Raw genomic sequence first — 22788 nt, forward strand, 5'->3', positions numbered from 1 at the left:
CTACATTGGTGGGGTTGTCTACACAGGCACGCCGTAGGTATAACAATGTCATTTTCTGTTGGCCGTTTCATGGTAGTTAACCCACCATGAAAAGATAGGCAGAAAGTGACTTGGGGGCCCATAGCTGGCCTCCCTTACACCCTGGACTTCCGCCATGGGCCCTGGGGGGGCACCCATGGTGCTCCCATAAAAGTCCCTGCACCATGTGGCAGGTACCGCATGGTGCCTGCCACATAGTGCAGGAATGTTTAAAATTAGTTTTTTTGTATTGTGGTGTGTGCTGCAGCACATGCAGCAAAACAAATGATACACATTGCGACTGCCTTGAAGGTGGTCTCATCGTGATACCAATGGCAGGACTGCCGACAGCTAGTCGGGCAGTCCCGTTTTAAAAGGGATGGCGGTCAGACAAAAGTCTGACGGCCATCCTAATAAGCCCTTAATTATCAAAGGGGTCTGCCAGTAAAACCTGGGCCTGCCCTCGCTATTGCCCTGCTAGCCAGTCAGGCACCCAGCGGTAAGGGGAAAAGGACTGCCTTCATGACCAGTTTTGAGTGACCACAAGGGAGAGTAAGCTCCTTATCATAGCCACACCTCTGAGTGCGCACAGAGAGCTCTGCCCAGGGAAAGAAAGGTTGTGCCATGTTGGTTGTAAGTAGTGAGGGACATTGTGGTATAGTTTACAGTAAAACACACAGAAAGTGCTGACAAAGTGGGCAGGGTCACCCCTGAGCACCTTTACTCCATTGGATAGGGATACCCAGGAATTAGTTTGCCCTACCCTCAGGTAGAATATAAATGTGGCACCCCCAGAACCATAGAACACTCTTTAAAACCTCTCTGGACCTGTGGAAGATGAAGAAGGACTGCACCTGCTGTTGTGAACTGTGAGGAGAACCCTAAGGACTGAACCTCCTCCTGCTTGTACCCAGAACTGAGAAGTGGACTTTAAGGGTCATTTGGCTGACCTCCAGTTAAGCTATAGGGATGCAAAAGCTGCAGCAAGTCGACTCCCCTGAAGAGCCAAGCGGGCCAGTTCCAACAGTGCCTGCTCTGGGTCCTGCTGGTGTCTTCTACTGGAGTGAGTCTTTACCCCTATGTGGTGTTCTTGAGGTCCAGGGGCCCTTAAATAAGTGTAAGAGTGTACTTCTTCTGCCTAACCCTACAAAAGGGGTCTTAGAAAACTTTTTGAAGGATTTTTACATGGGAGAACCAACTGAGGAGCAGGACCAACCTGCCAAGTCAATCCAACAAATGTGAGTTGCCTCGGGCCAAAGATTTAGTTTGCACCGTAAGGAGCAAATCAGTTTCAGCTGGACATCACTGAGAATGTATCCCGACTCATGGAGCCTAGTGTGGCTACAGCTTGCAGCCTTGCCCCGCTTTGGGAATCCAATCTCCAAAAAAGTCTGAAAGGTAGAAATCTTCACTGGGCAAAAGCGCCAAAAGAATCCAGCCAGTGAGGAAGTTTCCTTTGATGAAATATTTCTCCCGATCGGAGCTTAGACGCTAAAAGTCTATCTATTCACACTGCTAACTTTCTCTGTATATATGTATATATTCACTGCAAAAACCAAAGGTTAAAAGAGCATTGTAGTTATGTGAAAATTTCAGTTATCTCAAGTAAATATAACTTGTGCCCTAAGGCAACTATAACTTGTGCCCCCGCTGTGCACATTTTTGTCATCAATAATTTAATTGCAAATGTTGAAGTGATATTATTAGTGATGTGATGCAGGATGTCATGAGTGATTTAATATGTGGGGTAATTTGCAGTGAAAGACACTTTTTACTACCTCATACATTGCATATAACCATTACTTTAGACAGTGCAATGCAACTCTCCTTCAAATCAGCAGGTCTTGTGAATGTAATTTTTCCATACTTCACAAATTTAACCTCTTGCATCCTGGTTTTGGTGAAATACCACTGTTAAAAGAAGCACACATAAAAGAAATCAGTGCCATAAAATATAAATGCAGATGCACAGCGTATAATATTCTATTTATTATCGTTGCTGAGGAAGTGAAATGACATCAGGACGAACTTCAGGAGGACTAGTTGCAGCTGATGGTGATAGTTTATAGTCTGACTTGTAGAGATGAGTTTAATAAGGATACATAACCACCTCTAGGAGCGTTACACATATTCACTCACAAAAGCACACATGCACAATCAATAAGTTCACACATATAAACATGCTACACATGCACAACCCACCACTTTAAATGATAAAAAAAAGAGCAGGTGCACAGACCCGCACACCGGATACACAACTACACACAGGCTCAACCTCACTCACACAACAAATGGTGAAAAGGCACATGCACTCACAGACACTTGCACGCATACACATGCACACATACTTCAAATATTAAATAAGTGTATTTACTTAAACATATCCTCACCCTCTAAATGATAAATGATAAGGCTGCACACATTCACACAGAAACATAGATGCTCACACACCAAATCTTTAAGATGTGAGGACACAGATGCACACCCAGACACAAAAGCACACTTAATTACACAGTCTAGAGGATAATCTGAGCACACAGATGCACACACATGCTCATCCCTTCCAAATAACTAATAAGTGTGCGCAGATGTGTCATAGTTGCTTACTGACGTTCTGTGAATTATAAATAGTGTCAAAAGTTCTAACTGGTGTTTCTAATTTGCACATTTCCCATAGACTGTGGCCGAGGTTTTCCGTCATCAACGGTGCCCGGCTCTACCCCAGGGCAAGATGTGGCCTGCAAGCGAAAGACTGTTGACCCAAGGTAAGAGTCTATGATGCTTCATTCCAGTAAAAAGCTTTCACGAATAACCAGTTACATGTCTGACTTGCTCTTTTCTTAATTGTTTTAGAAAACACTTACATAGGAACTCGAGAAAGGGACTCCATGAGAAAGAGGCCAATAGGTTGTCATCGAGTAGCAGGTATGTGCAAACAAAAGAGCAAGTGCTCCAAACCTGTGGACTTGCCATACAGTGCTTGGTGTCCTTGTTGTTTGATCATTCCCTCCGAGTTAGGTATAAATTGACACATTGTTTATTCCCTTCCTGCTTTTCTTTTTTTAAGAAAGCGTGCAGAAATCGAAACAGTGTTAAAGCTGCAATATGCAAAGATCACAATTTTGTTTTGCAATATTCCAGTGGTAACAAGGTTTGCATATTTAATTCATGGAGGGGACAAGGTTTTCTAAAATTGTCATCTGATATATCATAGGCAGTGCCTTTTCCTTTTTTAACATTTTCTCAACGAGGTAAGATCCAGATCTGTGTGTCCACTGGGCTACCTAGGGCTAGTGCAACATTTAGCATTTTACCACAAAAGAAATGCTGTACCAGATACATTAGGATAAATATATGGTAGATCCACCTCTATCCACTGTCTTCTGAAACTCTCCCTGCATGGATTTGGCCTTGGCTAATTCAATGATCTACACGTTTAATTCCCTGAGTGCTGCGTTCATTGGTCAGCCCACTGCAGCACTGACAAGAAGAACGAGAGCTCACTCTTTTCAAGGTCCTATTGTAATCCTCACAAGCTGTGTCAGACATGCACTCTGATGGAGTTAGCATCATCTCCTTTTTCTTGACTTCATGTTTTTTTACAAGCATCTCATTCTTGGACAATAGCTTCAGTGCAGACATACATTTTAATCAGGCATTCCTGCACAATATGTGACAGATCTATGCTGTCGGGAGTTGCTGCCATCCTTCTTTTAGTTATTTGCCGATTTTTAGTTTTCAATGCAAGAAGAGAAAAGGATAGATGAAAAAACATAAACGTGTACAGATACAATCACTATATAACTTTGGACCAATAGAGGTGTGTTTTAGTTGGAGGGCATGATCTGGAATGATTTTGGTAGGAAGTAAGATCTTTATTCCTTGTTGGGGCTGGATTCTCCAGAACACTGACATCAACATTCTATGCATCATCACATTCTCACAGCATCCACACTCAACATTCTACAGCATGACTACTCAGTCTTTCCTCACACAGAAACATCATATTACAAGGTCATCCCCTTTCCTTACACAAAGGACAAACCAGGCATGCCACACGACTAGAGGATGCAGTCCGTCTATCAGAACCAGTTGATGGGGCTGTAGAGGGTTATGCAAGTTGAGGGTGTACAGAGTAGACACAGACAAATTTCAGTTTTTGTTTGGGCCTCAACCATTTTAAAAACAGCTGTAGTGTTCACAGTGTAGTGATTTTCTGTTCATTTTGAAAGGAAGATACTTGAAATATCAGTTGCATAAGCTACTATAGTATGCAAGTTGAGTAACATAACATAATCTTAGTAGTTCACCTAAATTCGATTTTTGCCATATTCATTTGCTATCCAGCCACCTCGCCTAGATATATTTTCTGGCTCTATCCCTGGTGAATCGGACATCACGTTCTGACCCTGAAAAGGGGGGTGTAGTATCTCATCTTCACTGGGGAGTGGTTAGGGGAAGGACCAGAGGTCCTCCAGTTGAGGGATTGCAAGAGCCATATTGCTTTACAGCTTCGTGGTAGGTTTGCAATTAACCAAGAGAAGAAGTTATGAAAAAAGAAATAGCTCTACTGGGAGAAAGTAGTCAGGATTGTATGAAAAGGATTCTCCAGTCACTGGCTAGCGCAGAGGATAAGACTGTCATCTCATTATCGTCTCCTCAGAATATTTGTTTACTTGGAAGGAAACACCTAGAAGAAAGAAGACTCTATCTGAAAGCAGTAAGAAAAAATGGCCAAGGACATCTGACTGCCCCCAGCACTCAAGGATTGGAACTGCTCTCCAGTGGTAAAGTGGTTGCCGTCCTCTAATGTTCTAAATGGACTCAAAAAGCATTACAACTCCTTACTCTCCGAAGGACCAGCTGGCACATTCACTCATTTATGGAAGAGCTAGCTAACTTTTCCTGTTAGAAAGAGAAGCTTGTGTTAAAGGAGATTTAAATCTATGGATGGAAGAGCCTTTTTACTCCACACAAACCTTGGTCAATGACTTTGCAAGTCACCTCTAAGATCCAACTTTTTTCATCTCTAATCTTATTCAGACCCATACTTCTTTCTTACATCCTTGGTCAGATCAAATAGACAACCATTTCTCCTTGCAATCATTGTTTAAAATAAAAGCTCTCCATCTAATCTGTCATTCTTTAATGGGAGTGGGGCAGGTTTTATTTAGATTATCTGGATGTGTGTCATAATCAGCTTTCCTACTCTTTCACCATCTTTGTCCACAGACTAAACAAAATTGCTTGGGAAGATACCTTTTGTTTGTACAATAGTCTTAGATAATCCTCCCCGGCTCCAAAAATGCTGATTGCCATCTTCCAAAAACATTTTTAAAAACCTTGGTTTCGACTTTGTTTAAACCTATTAAACTGGAAATCCACACAGTTAAAAGACAGTGGCGCAACGTTTGCAATTCTGAGTTGAGATATAAAGCAGCCAGTGCAATTTTTAAACAAAAGAGTAAAGAAGCAAAATATGTGTCGTTTTCGTCTTTTCTCAAAAAGATCTTCAATCTTACAAAAAATGATTTCATATATTTGCAAAAACTCAAGCTCCCAGGGGAGACAGACCAAATAATCCAGTCTTCCCCATTACTGTGCAATAATATGGCTCACTTCCCCCTGACAAAAGTAATTAAACTGAGGGAGTAAATCCCTAAGGAAATCTCCTTCTGAATTAAATTTATCTGCATTAAAGTCACTCTTAAGGCCAAATATTTTCTCCATGAGCTCATTTTCTTTAAATAATCAGAAGCAGTTTGATACGGTGATCAGAAGCTTCTGAGAATTGGGTTCTCCCGTAAACATTATACCTGCTAAATTACTAAGGGCCATATATAGGTAATTTCTATTTACCGATTCCTAAATACCGAATTTTACCGATTCGGTATTTAAGAATCGGTAAATAGAATGTAGGTAAAAAATCGGTAAATTTTACCGATTTGGTAATATTCGTTATTACGGATTCGGTATTTACCGATTCGGTAATAATGCATACCTTCCCATTCATTCCTATGGGCCTGGAGGCCCATATGAATGAATGGGAAGCCATTCACTATTACCGATTCGGTAAATACCGAATCGGTAATAGGGGAGCATATTCAAGGGTGGCAGGGTGTCACATTGACACCCTGTTGCACCCCTGAATCGTGCATGTGTGCACATGTGGTGCGCCTACATGCCCTAAGGGCATGTATGTCTGCCACATGGCACTTTAAAAAAAGCACAAAATGGCTTTTGAAAAAGTATTCGGTATTTACCATCAACTTGTAGTTGGTGGTAAATAACGAAACCTTAAACCAAAAATGCACTCACTTGAGTGCTCTCTACATAGGATTTAAGGATTCGGTAATTTACCGATTCAGTATTTTACCGATTTCTTAAAATACCGAATCGGTAAATTACCGAATCCTTCAATCCAGCCTCCTACATCTCAAAGGGCTAAATACCGGTCGGTAACGGAAAATTTACCGATTTTCGGCCATTACCAACCGGTATTAGCCCACCTACATATGGCCCTAAATCCTTTATTGTTGAATAACTGTGAGTTATTCATGATACTTTTTTTATCCAAAGTTATTTTCCTACCAATTGAAATCAGCAATTGGAAAGTCAGTTTTAAATATCTTCTTTGGACGCTTATGATCCACGTAGTTTTTGTCCAATTTCTTTACTATCATGCTTGAGGAACATGTTAGAAAAATGGTCTTGATTCAACATCAATCCTTTGTCAATTCCAGGTCTTTATTAGATAATTCTTAAAATGACTTTAAGACACGTTCCATCACCCAGCTTGGTTGTCCTTTCTACTTTCAATGACATCAGAATGCTAGCAGATTCAGAACACGTTGGCCTTCTGATGCTGTGGGATATTACTGCAGTATTTGATACAATCGACAACAACATCCTTTTTCATACCTTTGGGAAGGCTGGCGTTTGAGGTGGTGCGATCAAATGGATTTGCTCTTTCCTTACAAATAGAACACAACAGGCGTATTTGTCCCCTTTTTTTCTGAGGTCTGTCACCTGAGTTGTACTGAAAGGCTCTGCTTGTCTGCTTTTTTGTGCAATGTATATGGCGACCCCTTGCCAAATTTTCCCTATACACAGACAATACTGATTTTTGCTCTTTCTCAAATTTTTAATTCTCTAGCTAATCCCTATTCCTGTTGAATAAGGTGTTATCTATAGTGCGCTAGAAGATGTTAGGTAATGTACTCCTTTTAAATCCATCAAAAATAGAGATATTCCTTGTTCCCACTCTACTTGCTAGGTAGGACATTTGTTGGAGGCCAGAGAACATAAGGCTGCCTACCCCCCTAAAATTATCCACAATCAAGGATTTTTTAGATGATGATCTTTTGTTAGAAGCCCTTGCAAACAAGGTGGTTCAGCTCTGTTTTTGAAGTTTCACATAAAAAAAGGTTTTGCTACTCATTCTCTCTTCTTTTGCCATTCTGGTCATAAATGTGCTAATGAAGTCCAGATAGGATGCACTAAAATGCTTCCTCCACATCATCATTGCCTCTCCAAGTCAAGGAACCTTCATAGCTAACCTACATGGATCACGAAAACTTTAGCAACTACCAACATCTTGTTCACCTCCCTTTCATCATAAAACTAATTGTGAAAATAGTATCTATCAAACTAAAGTATCAGATCACCAAGGACTATCACTTACAGTCCCATCCATCTGTCTTCACACTACACTGGTTCACAGAGATAACTAACCTTCAAGTAGTCAACAATGCACTCCTCTTCACTGACAATTATTACCCTTCCCTGCTGATCAAACTCGACTTTTCAGTAGCTTTCAACACATGCAAGCACCAAGCATTGACCAACACATTGGAAACATGCATGGGTTTATCCTGCAATGGCTAACCACCATCAGTCTGTCCAGAGGAGAACCTGAGGATCATAGATGTTCCCTTTCTCCTGCAGAATCTCCATCCTTTCTACCATCATTCTCCAATTCAATGACTTAGCACACAGAGTACCGCAAGGATCAACTTAAGTCCAACTCTATTTAATATATATCTGAGACCATTTGCAAAGCTGCTCCATCATAGAGGGGTTTGTCTTGATCAATTATGCTGATGATACTCAGTTCGTAATATCGTTGGATCTTTAACTCACTCCTCGTGTCATAGTTTCCATCATTGCATGAGGGAGGTCACTTGTTAGCTGGCATCGAATTTCCTTAAGTTCAATGAAGACAAAACAGATTTGTTTTATTGCACAGATAATATGGTACAACTGTTATTGCCAGCTGATTTCTTGTCATCTCAGACAAATCTGTATGCTCAGAGGTCTGACATTTGGGAGCCGTTTTTTGACAATGATCTTTGATTGACCTCTCACGTTAATAGGTTATCATCAACCTGTCATTCACGCCTTAAAACATTAAGGAAATTATTACCATTTCTTTTGGCCTAACATAGAGTGCTTATCGTTCAAACTACTATTCTTAGCAAATTAGATTATGGAAATTCACTGCTTTGGGTGCATCTGACATGCTGGTTAAACAATTGTCCTGCATTTAAAATGTGGCAGCTCAGTTAGTCCTGGATCTCCCAAGAATGTTCTTGGCTTCTTCCGTGCTCAAAAAGCTGCATTGGTTACCAATAGGAAAGAGGATTCTTTCTAAATCGCTCTGTATTTTAGGGCTGCTCATATGATGGGTCCTGTCTATTTGAGAAATAATCTCAGGAACTACTGCCCCGGTCAGCGGTTGAGGTCTGCTGAAGCAGGGCTCCTGGTTCAGAGTAAATATAGACTTTCTGTGGCCAAAGGCAGAGCACTCTCAGTGCAGGCGGCTCGTCCGTGGGACAGCCTTCCAAGTTTGTAGCGAAAATCACAAGATCTTGGCAAGTTCAGGAAATCTCTTAAAACCTGGCTTTACACTAGATAATGGAGGGGTAGCATGTGACTGACTGTATTTGGATATTTAGCACTAGGACACCTTTCGAGGCAATCATGTGCTTTAGACATGTAATTATTATTAAGAATAAAAATAATCATAATAATAATGGAACCCCTTGGTAGTCTATGCACTGATGACAGCATAAAGATCCTCCAATATTCTTCAATTTCAAAATATCAACAGTGGACAACACTCAGTGACTCCATGTGACTTCATTCAATTCCCTTACGAGGTGTGTATGGGTATGAGTGTATATGTATAGACAGTCAGACAGACAGACAGGCAGGCAGACAGGCAGACAGGCAGGCAGACAGGCAGGCAGGCAGGCAGGCAGAGAGATAGATAGATAGATAGATAGATAGATAGATAGATAGATAGATAGATAGATAGATAGATAGATAGATAGATAGATACCTTTATGAAGAATATAGGAGTATATAGGAGAGGAGTTGGCCTAACGGCTAGGGCGGTCGACCTCGAATCTGGGGAACTGGGTTTGAGTCTCGGCAATGACCCTGAACATCCTGTGATACTGGGCAAATCACTTAAACTCCCCGTGCCTAACAAAAAAACTAAAACATGTGTCCTCATGTAATGCAACTGGTGCTATGTAAAGCGCTCTGATACCCGATTCGGGTCTAGTTCGCAATATATAAAACTCTGTAAAATAAAACATTAAAATAAAAATATATATGTCAGTTGGTTACTTTTTTTTATTTTTATAAATGTTGTGCTTCCTATCCCTAGTGGAGGGAGTTTGCCTGTGGCCAGTCACTTCTGGGACTGACAAACTCCCAAATAAAGAGGTCTGGTGCTAACTTGATTGCCATCTAATTGCTATGCATGTGACATTATGTGACATCACATGCAATTTATACCCAAAGCCCTCCCAGGTGCTATCCCAGAATCAGCCTAGGGGGCAATTAAAGGCTCAACACTAGCCACAGGCCAGATCCAGTTTTCTGGAGTTGGGAGCAAGAAACATGATAGGAAGGGAAGGGGGGTAGCTTGGCTCTTCAACTTCCCTCTCACCACCAGTGGTGGCTGGCATGGATCGGGGGCGGGGAGCCAGAGAGGGCTGGCCAAACATTCATGTGCACCTATGGAGTGAAAACCACTCCTCCCCTGCCCTGCTTTGTAAGCAGAGCAGCCCTGCTCGACTGCAAAGCTTCCGCAGCAGGGAAACCTAAAATTATAATAACAACGAGTTATCATTTTATGCTCCTTTTACTTCACTGCTGCAAAGCAGAAATGCAGAGCATAGGCTACACTTGTTGTAGTGCATTGCTATTTTGTAAATAGATGAACTGTGTGTACTGTTTTATTGAAAAGTTTTTTTTAAAAAGAAAAAAAAACAACGTAGTCCATACTTTGTGTCCAAATTATCATTACTTTTTTAGTGAGTTATCTGCTTTTTCATCAAGAGATGTGGGATCCTAATTATTTAGAAACATGCTAAATTACATTTTGGAAATAGAAAAAAGAGGGCTCAGGTATGGAAGGGAACCTTAAAAATGCAGGATTCTTGATGAACTGTTTCAAATTCTGATTTGCCTTCAATTCATTTGAGCATTTTGTGATTTCTTGTTGTCACTAAACATTCTGAGACAATCATTACACCCTCTAATGCAGACTCTTGTTTTTCTCTGAAAAGGACCTCGAGGGACACGCTGGAGAGTGCGGCGAGTAACCCTCCTGCCAAGGAGCCCGCAGCATCCCACGCTTCTTGTCTACCCTTCGCCTTCCTCGGAGAGAGCGGCAAGGGGTCCGACTCGTCCAGCAACCTGCCTTCATCAGCCAGTTCCACTGACCACTCCTCGGACAACCTCAAAACCAACAAGAAAAGGCCCAAGGTAGAAACAGACAACAGGGTTAACCACGCACGATTTAAAGGCTGTTCAATCATATCCCTGTCTGATTGCAACATGGCTTGACTTTATAAATTGCTCCTGCCACAGCTACTGCTTAATTGTTTTTTTTTCTTTAATACATACTCTTATCTTTCCTCTCACTCTTCTGCTTTTCTGATCAATACAGACATATTCAGCATTAAGCACATAGAGAGTGTTTTACTCAGTAAAGCAGAAGGCGGGGTATGGCTGGCTTATTGGCATTTTATTTAGTGATCATTTTACAGATCAATTCCTTCCTACCTCTGAAAACACAATTCAGATATGTCCTAAAACAATAAAATCTGAGACGTTATTGCACAAGCAGTGATCAGCAAATTCACAAATTGGAATCTGTTTGCATAATACTTTGCAAACCTATGACCGTTACTAATTGTATGAACCTTGGTACACCTTTCAAGACATCTTTCTGTAGTCTGCACCTGCATGTGCGCACCCCTAGTATGCATGCACCATGTTGTCGGCATGCGCTTGTTCACCATAGCTTTTGGGGAGTGCAGTAACAAAGGGTCTATAACCTTCATGTGTGTTTTAACTCATTTTCATCTGTGTGCTGTTTCTTCCTCATAGCGTACCCTTTTCTGGTCATCACTATTTCACTTTCCATACCGTTTGGTACAGTATTTACTTACTCTAATCTGCTTATGTTTTATTGTGTTCAGTTGTCCATTTTGCTATGCTCCAGTTTGGATTAATATAAATGTTCAGACAGTTATAAATTATACAAATAAAACTTTTATTCTGGCATGAGCTCAAGTGGTCCAATTAAACAATAGGGGGCAGACTTACAAGCCCTGCGCGCCACTTTTGGGCTGCCGTTGCGTCACTTTTGTGACGCAGCGGCGGCGCAAAGCTAGCGCCATGTTGCGGCAGATTTACAACGTGACGCATCTAGGGAGATGCGTCACGTTGTAAAGCCCTGCGCCACATTAAACCTACGTCCGGTTTAATGTATGCAGGGTGGGCGTTACGTTGGAAAAAGCCTCGGAAAAGTGACGCAGTGAAATCTATGAGATTTCATGCAGTCACTTTTCCGACGCTTGTGCGTCAAATCCTTACGCCTGCTTCAAGCAGGCGTAAGGCGTGACGCACCATGTTAGGGATAGGGTAGGTTGGAACAGTGCTGCAGTTGCGACACAACTACAGCACTGCGCCAACCTTACGCCGGCAGATGCGTCACGCATCTGCTTGTCCTTGCTCCACCATGCACCGCATTGTAAATGTGGCGCATCTGCGGTGGCGCAAGGGCAAACTTGCGTGACGCATCTTCCCTGGCACATCTCTGCTGATTTGCAGGGATACGCCAGGGAACATAAATCTGCTCCCAAATACTTTTTTTCTCCTATTTACTATTCTACAAATTGTATATGATATCTATGAAGCGTTTTGAAGTGTAGGCAGCAAAGATGGGTGTTCTCTTTTGTCATCATATTTTTATTGCAAGAAATCTCCTTTGTTGTCTATGACCTCCTCGCATCTTTATTTCAGTAGAATTAGTGGCAATGCGCCGGCGTATATGAATAGAAGGATGAGTGAGCGGAAATACTAAAAGATGCTCAGAGTTGCTGGCCCCCAAGCAGGCAGATAGCTGTAACAGGCAAAGAGATAGAAAGTTAGACAGACATATTTTGGGCGTTAAGGTAGAAAGGCAGACTGATTATTAGACTTACTTGTGAACAAAGAAAGATACACACTAATAGACAGGTGCACAGGTAGGCAAACAAATGGAGAGGGAGACCTAATTATAGATTGGTAGAAATGTAAACAGATAAGTAGGAAGACAGAAAACATAAACATAAACACTGAGGGCCTGATTACGATGTCACTCGGAAAGGCTCCGAACGGCATTCGGCTTTTCCTAAACCATGGTGGATCCCATCCTAATTGGTCGGTCGCAAACATATCCGACTGACCAATTATGATGGAAAGGTAACCGTTTGGTCATTCCAAATCGGTTCCGACAGTCATTTCGAAACTCTGAGTCAGTCAAAGCCAAATCAAACACCTCTACGGACCGCATTTCCGACCGACGTATTATGATGTCAGATTTGGACAGCCTTTCCGACTCAGACCGTCTGAGATGAAAAGGCTGGCTGAAACTGAATTTGGGGGGCCCTAGCAGGCCCACCTTCATCCTGATGCCTTTGGTTGGGGGCCGTGAGTGTACCCAAGGGACCTCTCTGTGGAACCATGCACAGTGTGACAGGCACCATGGGGTGCCCACCATCGGATGCAAGGTTTTCCGAAACCACCCCTTTTTTCTATGGGAGTCTGTGATGTCGATTGGGACACAAGTTCCCATTGAAGTCAATGGGAGACTTTCTGAATGGTGTTCAGAAGCATCATAATCGATCGGTCAGAACCTTTGACTGCGAGTCAGTCGGAACAGATTACGACAAGGAGTCGGGTGGTTTAGTTTCCTACCGGCATCGTAATCAGGCCCTTAGATGAACAGATAGATAGAAGGATAGACAGACATGAAGTCCATTTCTAAGAAGTCAATTAATATGGTATTTGTGTATTAAATTCAGAAAGTGTAGAAAAAAGTTCAGTATATTTTGTATGGATTTCTGGGTGCTCATTTGGCATTTGGTGGGCTGGTTGCTAAAGAGCAGAAGGACCTTACATGTTGAGGTTCTGCTGGGTTGTTTCATTGAACTGTCTTCCGGTTGCTCTGTTGATAACCACCTTTAGATAAATGTCATACATTTTTAAATACATGCTTAATCAATGAAAAGCCTTGGACTGCACCATGGCAGTGACAAAGACAGCACTGGTACAGCAGGTCTGAGCATGACTAGATTAAGATAGGAATGGCGCTTCTTATCTGCCATGAGTTAGTATGCTGGCATCAATCCTACTGACCCAACCCAAAAGTCAACATCATACTTTATATCTGTTTGGTGAATGGTACAATTTTTTCTTCTTGTAGGTTCTCACACTCAGTGATGACTTCAGTCCAAGCAGCACAAGCTCAGCAGAGGTCAGTGGCGGAGGAGTTGAACCCAAAGCCTCAGGGCGCTCCAATTCCCTCGCACTCTCATCCGATGAGGTAAGTCATCCTTAATCATGCAAGATGCACTCTTTGAAGTACTCACTGATAGTTTGAAGTAAATAAAAATAATATAATTCAGCTTTAATAAAGCACAAGAAGCTGAAATTAAAGGCTATACTCTTGAATTTTACAAGAAAATATAATGCCTCGAATATCTGTTCATCCCTCAATACTCAATACCTAGACAGTATAATATTTGTATTTAATTCAGAATTATGCTTAAGTCTGAATTATTGTCAGGGCCAAATTTAAAAAAAAGTATTACGTTCAGATAATGAGTCACACCTTTATCAGTGAAATGAATTGTCTACATACAACGACAGCTATCCTTTTCAATTTGTAGAGCACTCTGAAAAATGAGTGCTGGTGAAACCAATAGTTTTCAGCTCTAAAAGGCCAAGCTATAGGCATTGCGAGTGCTCACACATAAACTACAAGACGAAAGAGTCCTAGGGGTTGGAGTGAGAATTTTAGAATGCCTGCTTTCTCTATAGCCCTTGTTAAATGTTTATACTGAAGTACGTACAAATCTCAAAATACCCCAAAATATTGCTGTGATGCATAATGGACCCTGACCCAGAAAGGGTGTGTCTAGGTGGTAGCTGCTAAAACAGTGTTCACAGCAGCCATTTTACAGAGACATTACATGAAATTGCTAGTCATCAGACTATCGTCACAAAATGCCCATATTTGCCCCAGGGGTGGTGGGGGGTGGATGCATGGCTGACAGTTAAAGATGGCTGATGCAACATTGTAGAGCTGCCACCGAAGTCCCCATCAATCCATTAAGCATCCTGCTACCTGAGCTTTTGACAGTGGCTCTCTGGGCAAATTACCATCTCCTGAACCAGCTTGCTTGAAATGTCTGTGGTATCTTGCTGTTGTATTAATACTGTTTCTATGTTGCCTGGTTCTTAGCTGCTCAGCCAGTGTGACTGTTCTGTGTGGAATGTTGGTGTGATGGACATGTTTGGAATGTTTGGGTGCCTGGTGTTAGTATTGACAGTTGAACATGGGCTGAGCAGCAGGGAGGCTGATCCTGGTGGGGCTGTTTTACTGGATCTTCACAACTGGTAACTACAACTTAATAAATCCTACTTCAAACTACACCCTGGCCACGGACTTCTTTACTACAGTGTCCCTGTGAATCTACTAAGGGATTACAATTCACCATTCACCAGTGATGTGAATGTGGTTAAGTGTTGCCTACATTCAGCAGAGGCCCGTGAAGATCAGTGACAGATGAGCAGAGAGTCATAGCATCCTGAAGAGGGAGAGAAGATCGCAGCACAAACAACCAAGAGTGAGGCACCAGCAGGAAGCTGGCCTTGAGTGGTGAATGGATCATACTGATGTGCCGGCTGCCAGGACCTCCCATAGAGACTTGGCGCAGGGTAGAAGTCACAGACCTTGGTGAAGAGAAAAGGGTGAGTTGGGCATGCAGGGAGATTTAATACTGAGGGGGGTGTGATGGCAAGATACCATTTGCTTAACTACTCCACCCACTTAAGGGAGATAAACATCACTGGCATCAAACAGTTGGAAGGGAAGAGGGTCCAGCACTCAGTAGATCAACAATAAGAGACCCCTCTGAAGCTGACACAATGGTAGGAATCGCGTAGTGACAAATGGAGGCTATGCAGCACTGGGCCTTGAGAAAAGTGATCGTGGGGCCTACAGACCAATACTATGCCAAGCAGCAAATTGGGGGTGGTGGGGGTAGGGAACATACCTGACATTCCTGGATCTATGAGAGCAAAAGCACAGGAAGAAATAAAATACTGGTACCATCCCACTAAAGAGAAATGAGCATTACTGAGGCCCTTGAGACACAGAGCTGGTGCGGCTATGGAAGAAAAGATGGTGAAGATAAAACTGAACATGTGCATGTCCAGAGAAAGATGAACAAGTTCACTAGATCCTCTGCAGACACTGAAGGGGAGGGTTCCATGAAAATATGTAATAATGGAACTAAGAGCGCTCCAGGAGTTGAACCTGCACCCACTGGTGTCAGTTACATGAAAGCTGCACTAGCAAACAAAATTGTCAAAGTGGGGGAGAATGTGGCACTATCACAGCAAGATTTTAGGAATGCTACAGAGACAGAAACAGTTGAAAGGAAGAGTTTCTGAACTAGTGGAAAAGGGTAAACACATCAACGGTAAGGGCCAGCAGCTCACTCCAACAGTCAGAGCTGTAGAAGCAAAGTTAAGGATGTGGCAAGCAGGGCTTACTAAGCCAACCTTGTTAGTGGGACTGCTGGAGGAAATGAAGGGTTTGCTCTAACAAAAGCTCCAAGAAAATTATCTAATCCCTCACTGGTGACAACAAAGGGCTTATGACCAGTGGCATGATGGAATTTGAGGGGGTCCCCCTGCAAGGTACATGGAGGGCCCACTCTGGGTTTAATCTGGAGCTCTCAGGCCAGAGTACTGTGCTGAGGGGGCCCCCTGCAGCTTGGGCCCCCCCTCACACCACAGGGCTGCGGGGGCCTGTGTTACGCTTCTGCTTATGAATGTGTTTAGCCATAGCTTGGGTCACGGATCACTAGCAAAAAGACCCCCCCCCCCCATGGCCCCTCTGCACCCCTTCATTGCTCGATTCCTTGATTACAGAGACAGAGATGCAATCCTACATATGGAGCAGAACAAATTATATATGACCTATGACTCATTACCTGTCACGCATTTCCTAGACCATATTAAAATAGCACAGAACAGAGACTCGTTATAAGATACTGAAAAACTCCAAATCCTTCTTCTTTTATTCACCAAGGTGGGGTTGGACTGGGTTGTGGGACATAAGACCCTGAAGGCCTCAGTGAATGAGAACCAAGGGAACAATAGGAGTATACGCCCCCGCCCACATCCTCCTTCAGTGACAAACACAAACACTGGGACAGAAGGTTTAGATGCATCTGGAGAATATCCCTGGCGAGTACAATGGAGGGAAGTGAATGGGGGGCTATAATCCAAGATATGGAAAAATTGAAAAAGCAACTCCACTTCTGATTGAGATAAAGACTTATGAACCACCTAAAGAGGCATGTTGATTGGACAACAATAAAAAAATCATGTTAAGCAGTGGGAAACACATTGCAAAACCTGTAAATTCCCTTCTCACCACAAGGGCACATATCAAGAGCATTATCTTAGCTAAGTTTGATAATATATGTACACAGTGAAAGTTAGGAAACATGCTTGGTTAAACAATGAGGTTGAGCAATAATTATTAAGGGAATTGGAAGATGGGATGACAGACCTTTTTTGATGTTGTGTCGGAACCGTGTGGTGATCTGCTGTGGGGAAAAGGAGGGTGTGGGTACTTTTTCACGGAAACGTAGGACCAAAAAGCCAATCTGCCTTGAGGATCCAGCATTCATGCGGCAGAAGCTCTATCAAAATTATCCCACAGCACTTAGCAGGTCAGGCTTATATCCTATCTGTCCATTATCAATAACATCAACTTTGTAGGGAATCTTCTAATTCTTCTAACTTCTTTGATGCCACTTGCCAATACAATTGAGAGATTTAGAATTAATTACCTCAGGTATGCTGATGACACCAACATTCACATCAGATTCTACATCAATCACGTAATTGTGGACAAGATGTCAGGGACCAGATGTACAAAGCTTTTTTGAGGTCGCAAACGGCCCAATTTGCAGAATCGTTTGCAACTCCAAATAATCATTTTTTAGTCCACAATGCCCTATTCACGGATCACTGCCTGCTCATTAAAAATGCAAAGAAAACTTTCTATCTTTCTTTTTGAAATGCATCCAATTTTCCTTTAAGAAAAACAGGCTGCATTTAAAAAACTAAATTTGCTTTATTGAAAAAGCAGTCACAGACGGCGACGATCACTGTGATTTATGCGACTCCCAATGGGTCGCAAACCGAGACCTACCTCATGAATATTAATGAGGTAGGTCTCTTTGGAACTCACTGGGAATCACAGAAAGTGTGAAGCACACTTCCTTACATTGGTGTTTGCGATTAATAAATAGCGAATTGCAAAAATGTGCTATTTGGTGATCACAAAACTTTCCCTACAGTCATCTGGCCCCAAATGCCTCATAGTCATCCAAAGCTGGATGCATCAAATGTCTTCATCTCAACAATGCTAAAACTGAGATCCTACTGTTAAGACTAGGCAACTCTCGCTCTCTTCCATACATCTTGGCTCATTCCCTCTGTCCATCCTCAGCTGCCTCTAAAGAAATCTGAAACCTGGGTATTGTTTGGGTGTTGTTCTTGTGAATAACCTGTCATTCACTACACATTGATTGAAGGCACAAAAATGCTTTAAACCAAGTACACGTTCTTTGAACTAATCTTTTCCTCTTGAAACTTCCACAAATGTCACCTGAATGCATTCCATGGTGGTCTCCAGAAATTGCACTGTTGCAATGTAATATACTGTTGACACTTGTGAGAAGTCAGTTGCATGTAGATTGTGTTGGCTTTATCTGACTGAACTTAGAACCATCTCTGCATGTGATAATGCAGTCAATATATGCCCACTAGCTTCCCCTTCTCTTTTGAGCTATATCGTCATTGATTTCTTTCATTCTGAGGCACAAAATGGCCCGAACTCGGCCTCAAACATAGACTTCTTCCTGCAGGCCACCAAAGCTTTCTAAAAAGGGGAAGCAGCTTCATGTGTGGGTGTACATCATTGTCCAGGATGAATGTAAGAAATGTGATTATTATTAGGGGTGGGCGACAGCCCACCTCAAGAAACAGTCACAACTTGTGTCAGTATGAAACCTCAAAGTCACTAAATGAACCTAAAATCAAACCTCTGGTAGCTATGTCTCAGATCTGACAGATAAAATTTAATTTAGAGCAATTGTAATGATGTATGTAGTACAAAAACAATAATAAACTCAAAACACTAAGCAATAAAAAAGACAATAAAAAACAGAGAACAATTTAATGAACAAAATGATAGAAAAATGACAAATATCCAAAAGAGAAGCTGGAGCAATGAAGTTTTAGTTTTAAGTAAAAATAGAGCCAAAAACACAAAGCACCAATGATAGTCAATGGTTGGGGTAGACCGGGACCTAGGCCCAATTCAAGGCCAACTGAGATGGAGCCATTTCCCAAAGTTTCCACTCTTTATTCTGATGCTCAAACAAACACAGGACACCACTTTTAAGGCTCCAGTACCTCATGGGAGGGCATTTAGAGATTCTCAGGGTTTCCCAGCAGAAGCCAACAGGAAACTTTAGCACAAGTCAATTTGCTATTGGCCAGGCGGACACTTCAGATAAAAGGCCTCTTGAAGCTTGCTGTGTCCTGGAAGCCACCCAGGAGGCCAGCCGATTGTCCCATGTAGTCCACTTCTTTGTCCTGGGTACAGGAGAGCACAGTTCCAGTCCATCATGGATCCTCTCAGATCAAAGACAGCAGGCCCAGTACGATTTTGCTCTTCCACTGGTCCAGAAAGTGTTCTGATAAGGTCGTTGGGGTATCACATTTACGCCTGGTGATACCTAGTAGGTGGTATGACTCCAGGGCACTCCCCAGCCAATGGGTTAAAACATCCTAGGGGCAACCCTACCCACTTTTTCAGTAGTTCCTGTGTGCCTTACTTCAAACAGGTCCAAAATACCATGTGTCAAGGTATTGTCAAGATGGCAAAAGACTTCAGCCACACCAAACTTGGGCTATGAGTGTTGTGGGTGGGTAGGTAAGGGCACTATGGAAATCACTTGCATGCTTCCACATCTAACACTGAAATCCAGTTTGAAACAGGCCATATACCAAAAACAACTAGGAAACAGAAGTCTGGTAGGGCTAAGGCAGGGTCTTCTAGCACCCAGACAGGGGATACACAAGAATTGTTCTGGCATCCTGTCTTCTACCTTTGAAGTGCACCAAAGTGTTACTTGTGATTAAAACAGATATGTCACAGGTTTTTACACTGTGATGTCAACAGTATGCCTAAAACCCTCACCCTGAAGATTCTACATACCTCAGTGGAGTTATCTGTGCCTCTTTAGGTCAATCTGTTGTATAACTCCTGGTAGGAATTTCACACCTCCTTCAAGGAAAAGCACAGCCTGAGAGCTTGCAGAGTCTAATGCTGATTAGCCTTCCGAAAGTTCAGGCAGGTAAAGGATAACTTTCTAAAAGTTACTTTTCTTTAATATGCATTACAATCTAACTTCACCATTACATTGGGTTTTTAATAAGTATTAATAATAATGAATTAATTATTTTTCTAGCTGATCTCTTTCTTGAACTAGAATCTATAGTTTTTTAATCTTCATTCTGTTTTTTAAAAAAGGGCAAGTAGGTTTGCCACAGTTGGGCATGGTAATTTAAATTTTTTACCTGTCACACTTTAAAATACTATGAACCCGGTCTTGTGGGCTACAATTCCTACATCGGGTGCTTGGTTTTATTTAAAAAGAAGGTATTGATTTTTTATCGGGTCACACTGCATGTTTTGCAATTGAGCAGTTAGGCTACACAGGGTGAGACTGTATCCATGTTTGCACTGCCACTGAAGTGGATGGCACAGTAGGTGTTCTCATCTACTACAGCAGCACTTAACTTCCAAGCCATAAAAATGTCAACCGATTGCAGTTAATAATAGAAAAGCTACACCTAGTGGGGCGATATTTTGGTAAATTATATTTGAGACAAGATATTTATGTCAGACGATTTTTCTATTTTTCTGTGTACAGTATTCTGATAATCAACAGGAATATATGCAGCTGTGGTGGGCTGGTGGTGTCGTATGTGCTTTTTGTGTCTGTCTCTTCTTGGGTCTTCCACTACTACATAGATATCACACACTCAGGACAGGCTTTTGTCAATGCTAAATTCGAGCCTGTGGTTGCCTGAGGGGCCCAGCGGTACTTATTTTTGGGTACTGTCACAATATGTTTCCTCGTCCGAGATTTCTTGAGAGCAAGTGAGGGAAAAACATACAAGTGAGTACAAGGAGGAAGAAAAAACAGGGAGTGTTTAGTAGTGCATTAAGGTGGCATGAGGTGGACTCAGGACTACTCTGTCTTGATATTCAGCTCACTTCATTTGATAGCACCAGCCGCTGGCTTCTGAGGAGTGTTTTGCACCCTTGCACTCAATATCATACAAATTAAGTCCTGCTTTTTCTCCATTAAAACTATTGAAATTCATGATATTCAAGCCTTTTAAAAAATTACAACTTCTAAAGCAGGATCAGTGCATAATTTCAGGATAACCACTTCCTAAAAAATGAGTTCCATTTGAACGTGGAAATTATCTTATGTGTATGTCTTGAAAATTCACTATTGCAGTGTTTTGCTTGGACAAGTGTCAGACAACCCGGACCTAGACAAACTCCGTTGAGGTGTATTGGTAGAGCTACTGTTACTGTTAAACATTGTGTGATTACTATTCATATCAACCCAGTGTGGTGTGACTGGGGGATATGCAGAATGCTATCCAACCATTGACTATCTATCTGTTTTAGATTAACAGGCACTTTCCCTTCTATTTTTAAAGACATAAATGACAATGGCTTCTATTGTCAGATTTTCCATTCATTTAATATATTTCCACTCAATAATTAAGGTTTCTGCAGATGAACAAACTCTTCGAACGTTCTAAAAGTGATAAAAGATGGTATGTTGAAAGCAAATATTTAGTCGTATGAATAAGCATAACTGACTGTTAAATTCATGTTGGCTTATGATGTCATTTTCTCCAATCAAAAGATAGATATTTTCTCTTGAAAACTTTTGTCTCATATTTTATATTCCATTCTAGCCTGTTGTAATTGTTATACATGTTTATTCATTCTATAATATTTTTTTCAATTTTCTTATTGCTGCCTGACACAGAGCCTGGATATGATAGATGATGAGGTGAGGCAATTAGAATCAACTACAGTGTGTGCTTGTAACATCATTGTGTCAAAACATTGTACTTTGCTGAATTACATTCTCTAAGTAACCCACAGCATTCAAGTTAATTTCAATCCGGGGCTAAGTGGATGCCACACCTTGATTAGACTCTACTTCGTGAAAATATGAAAATATGAAATGAGGTGCATAAAATTCTTCCATTTATAAAATCTTGATCTTGTCTCTTGAAATTTGCCAATTTTAGCATTAAGCCATTCTAGAGAAGCATTCCAGCACACATGAATATGCCTTATTTAGTATGCAGAGGAAGAGAGAGAGGACCTGTCAAGGTGTAGTAGCTGTGGTGGAGGAGAAAAATGTAGGTAGAGGAAGGATGATGCAATTGTGGAATAAAGATCCTGTGATTGGGAAGAGCCTTAGTGGGCATGGTAGAGCACAATAGAAGGGGTGTAAGCTTCTTGGAGATAAAGCTTGGATGACATATCCAGAGGGAGGACAGAGACAGATGGCATAGTAGATGTGATGGAACCCTGAGAAGGAATACCTTTGCGGTCACAACAATGTATTGAAGGAAGAATGATAACCAGAGAGAGAAATTGAGCATGCAGATGATTATAAGTACTGTGGATGGACTAAACTAAAAGTAACATTAGCAAGACATAGATCTTGAATGCAAGGTAGGATGCAGCGGAATGATAGTTGATTTGAAGGAGATATAGAATCTACTTGTGTGCTGTGGGGGATGGGAAGATTGCTGCGTGCTAACAAAGAAAGGAGGTAAAATCAGAGAAGGGGTGTTTGAATAATTAGGAGAGAGTAGGTTGATAAATGTTGAGAGAAAAAGAGAAAGTTGGGGAGGGGAGGGTAGACACAACATATGGTGGGAGAGCCTGAAGTACTGGGGACACAACTGTGGATGTGTCACTAGAGTACTGTGGGAGAGTGTTGGATTGGGGAAACTGTGGGAAGATAGATGTAGGAGAGTGGCATCGACTGCATAGTTGCC

General features: G+C 41.8%; 1 protein-coding gene across 7 annotated transcripts in view; it reads left to right on the plus strand.

The window, feature by feature from the left end:
• PPP1R9A (protein phosphatase 1 regulatory subunit 9A) overlaps window positions 1–22788 on the plus strand; it is a 772375-nt gene that overhangs the window by 692152 nt on the left and 57435 nt on the right. For 4 of the 7 annotated variants that reach the window (XM_085630851.1, XM_085630856.1, XM_085630854.1 and 1 more), the window contains 4 exons: window positions 2696–2783; window positions 2872–2943; window positions 10602–10800; window positions 13790–13909. In XM_085630851.1, the coding sequence (XP_085486977.1) occupies window positions 2696–2783; window positions 2872–2943; window positions 10602–10800; window positions 13790–13909 (479 nt within the window). Of the gene's footprint in view, window positions 1–2695; window positions 2784–2871; window positions 2944–10601; window positions 10801–13789; window positions 13910–21758; window positions 21783–22788 lie in introns of all 7 variants that reach the window. The other 3 variants (XM_085630850.1, XM_085630855.1, XM_085630853.1) reach the window with 1 other exon arrangement.

This window comes from Triturus cristatus, chromosome 10 (assembly GCF_964204655.1).
Source record: "Triturus cristatus chromosome 10, aTriCri1.1, whole genome shotgun sequence".
NCBI classification, from domain to species: Eukaryota; Metazoa; Chordata; class Amphibia; order Caudata; family Salamandridae; genus Triturus; species Triturus cristatus.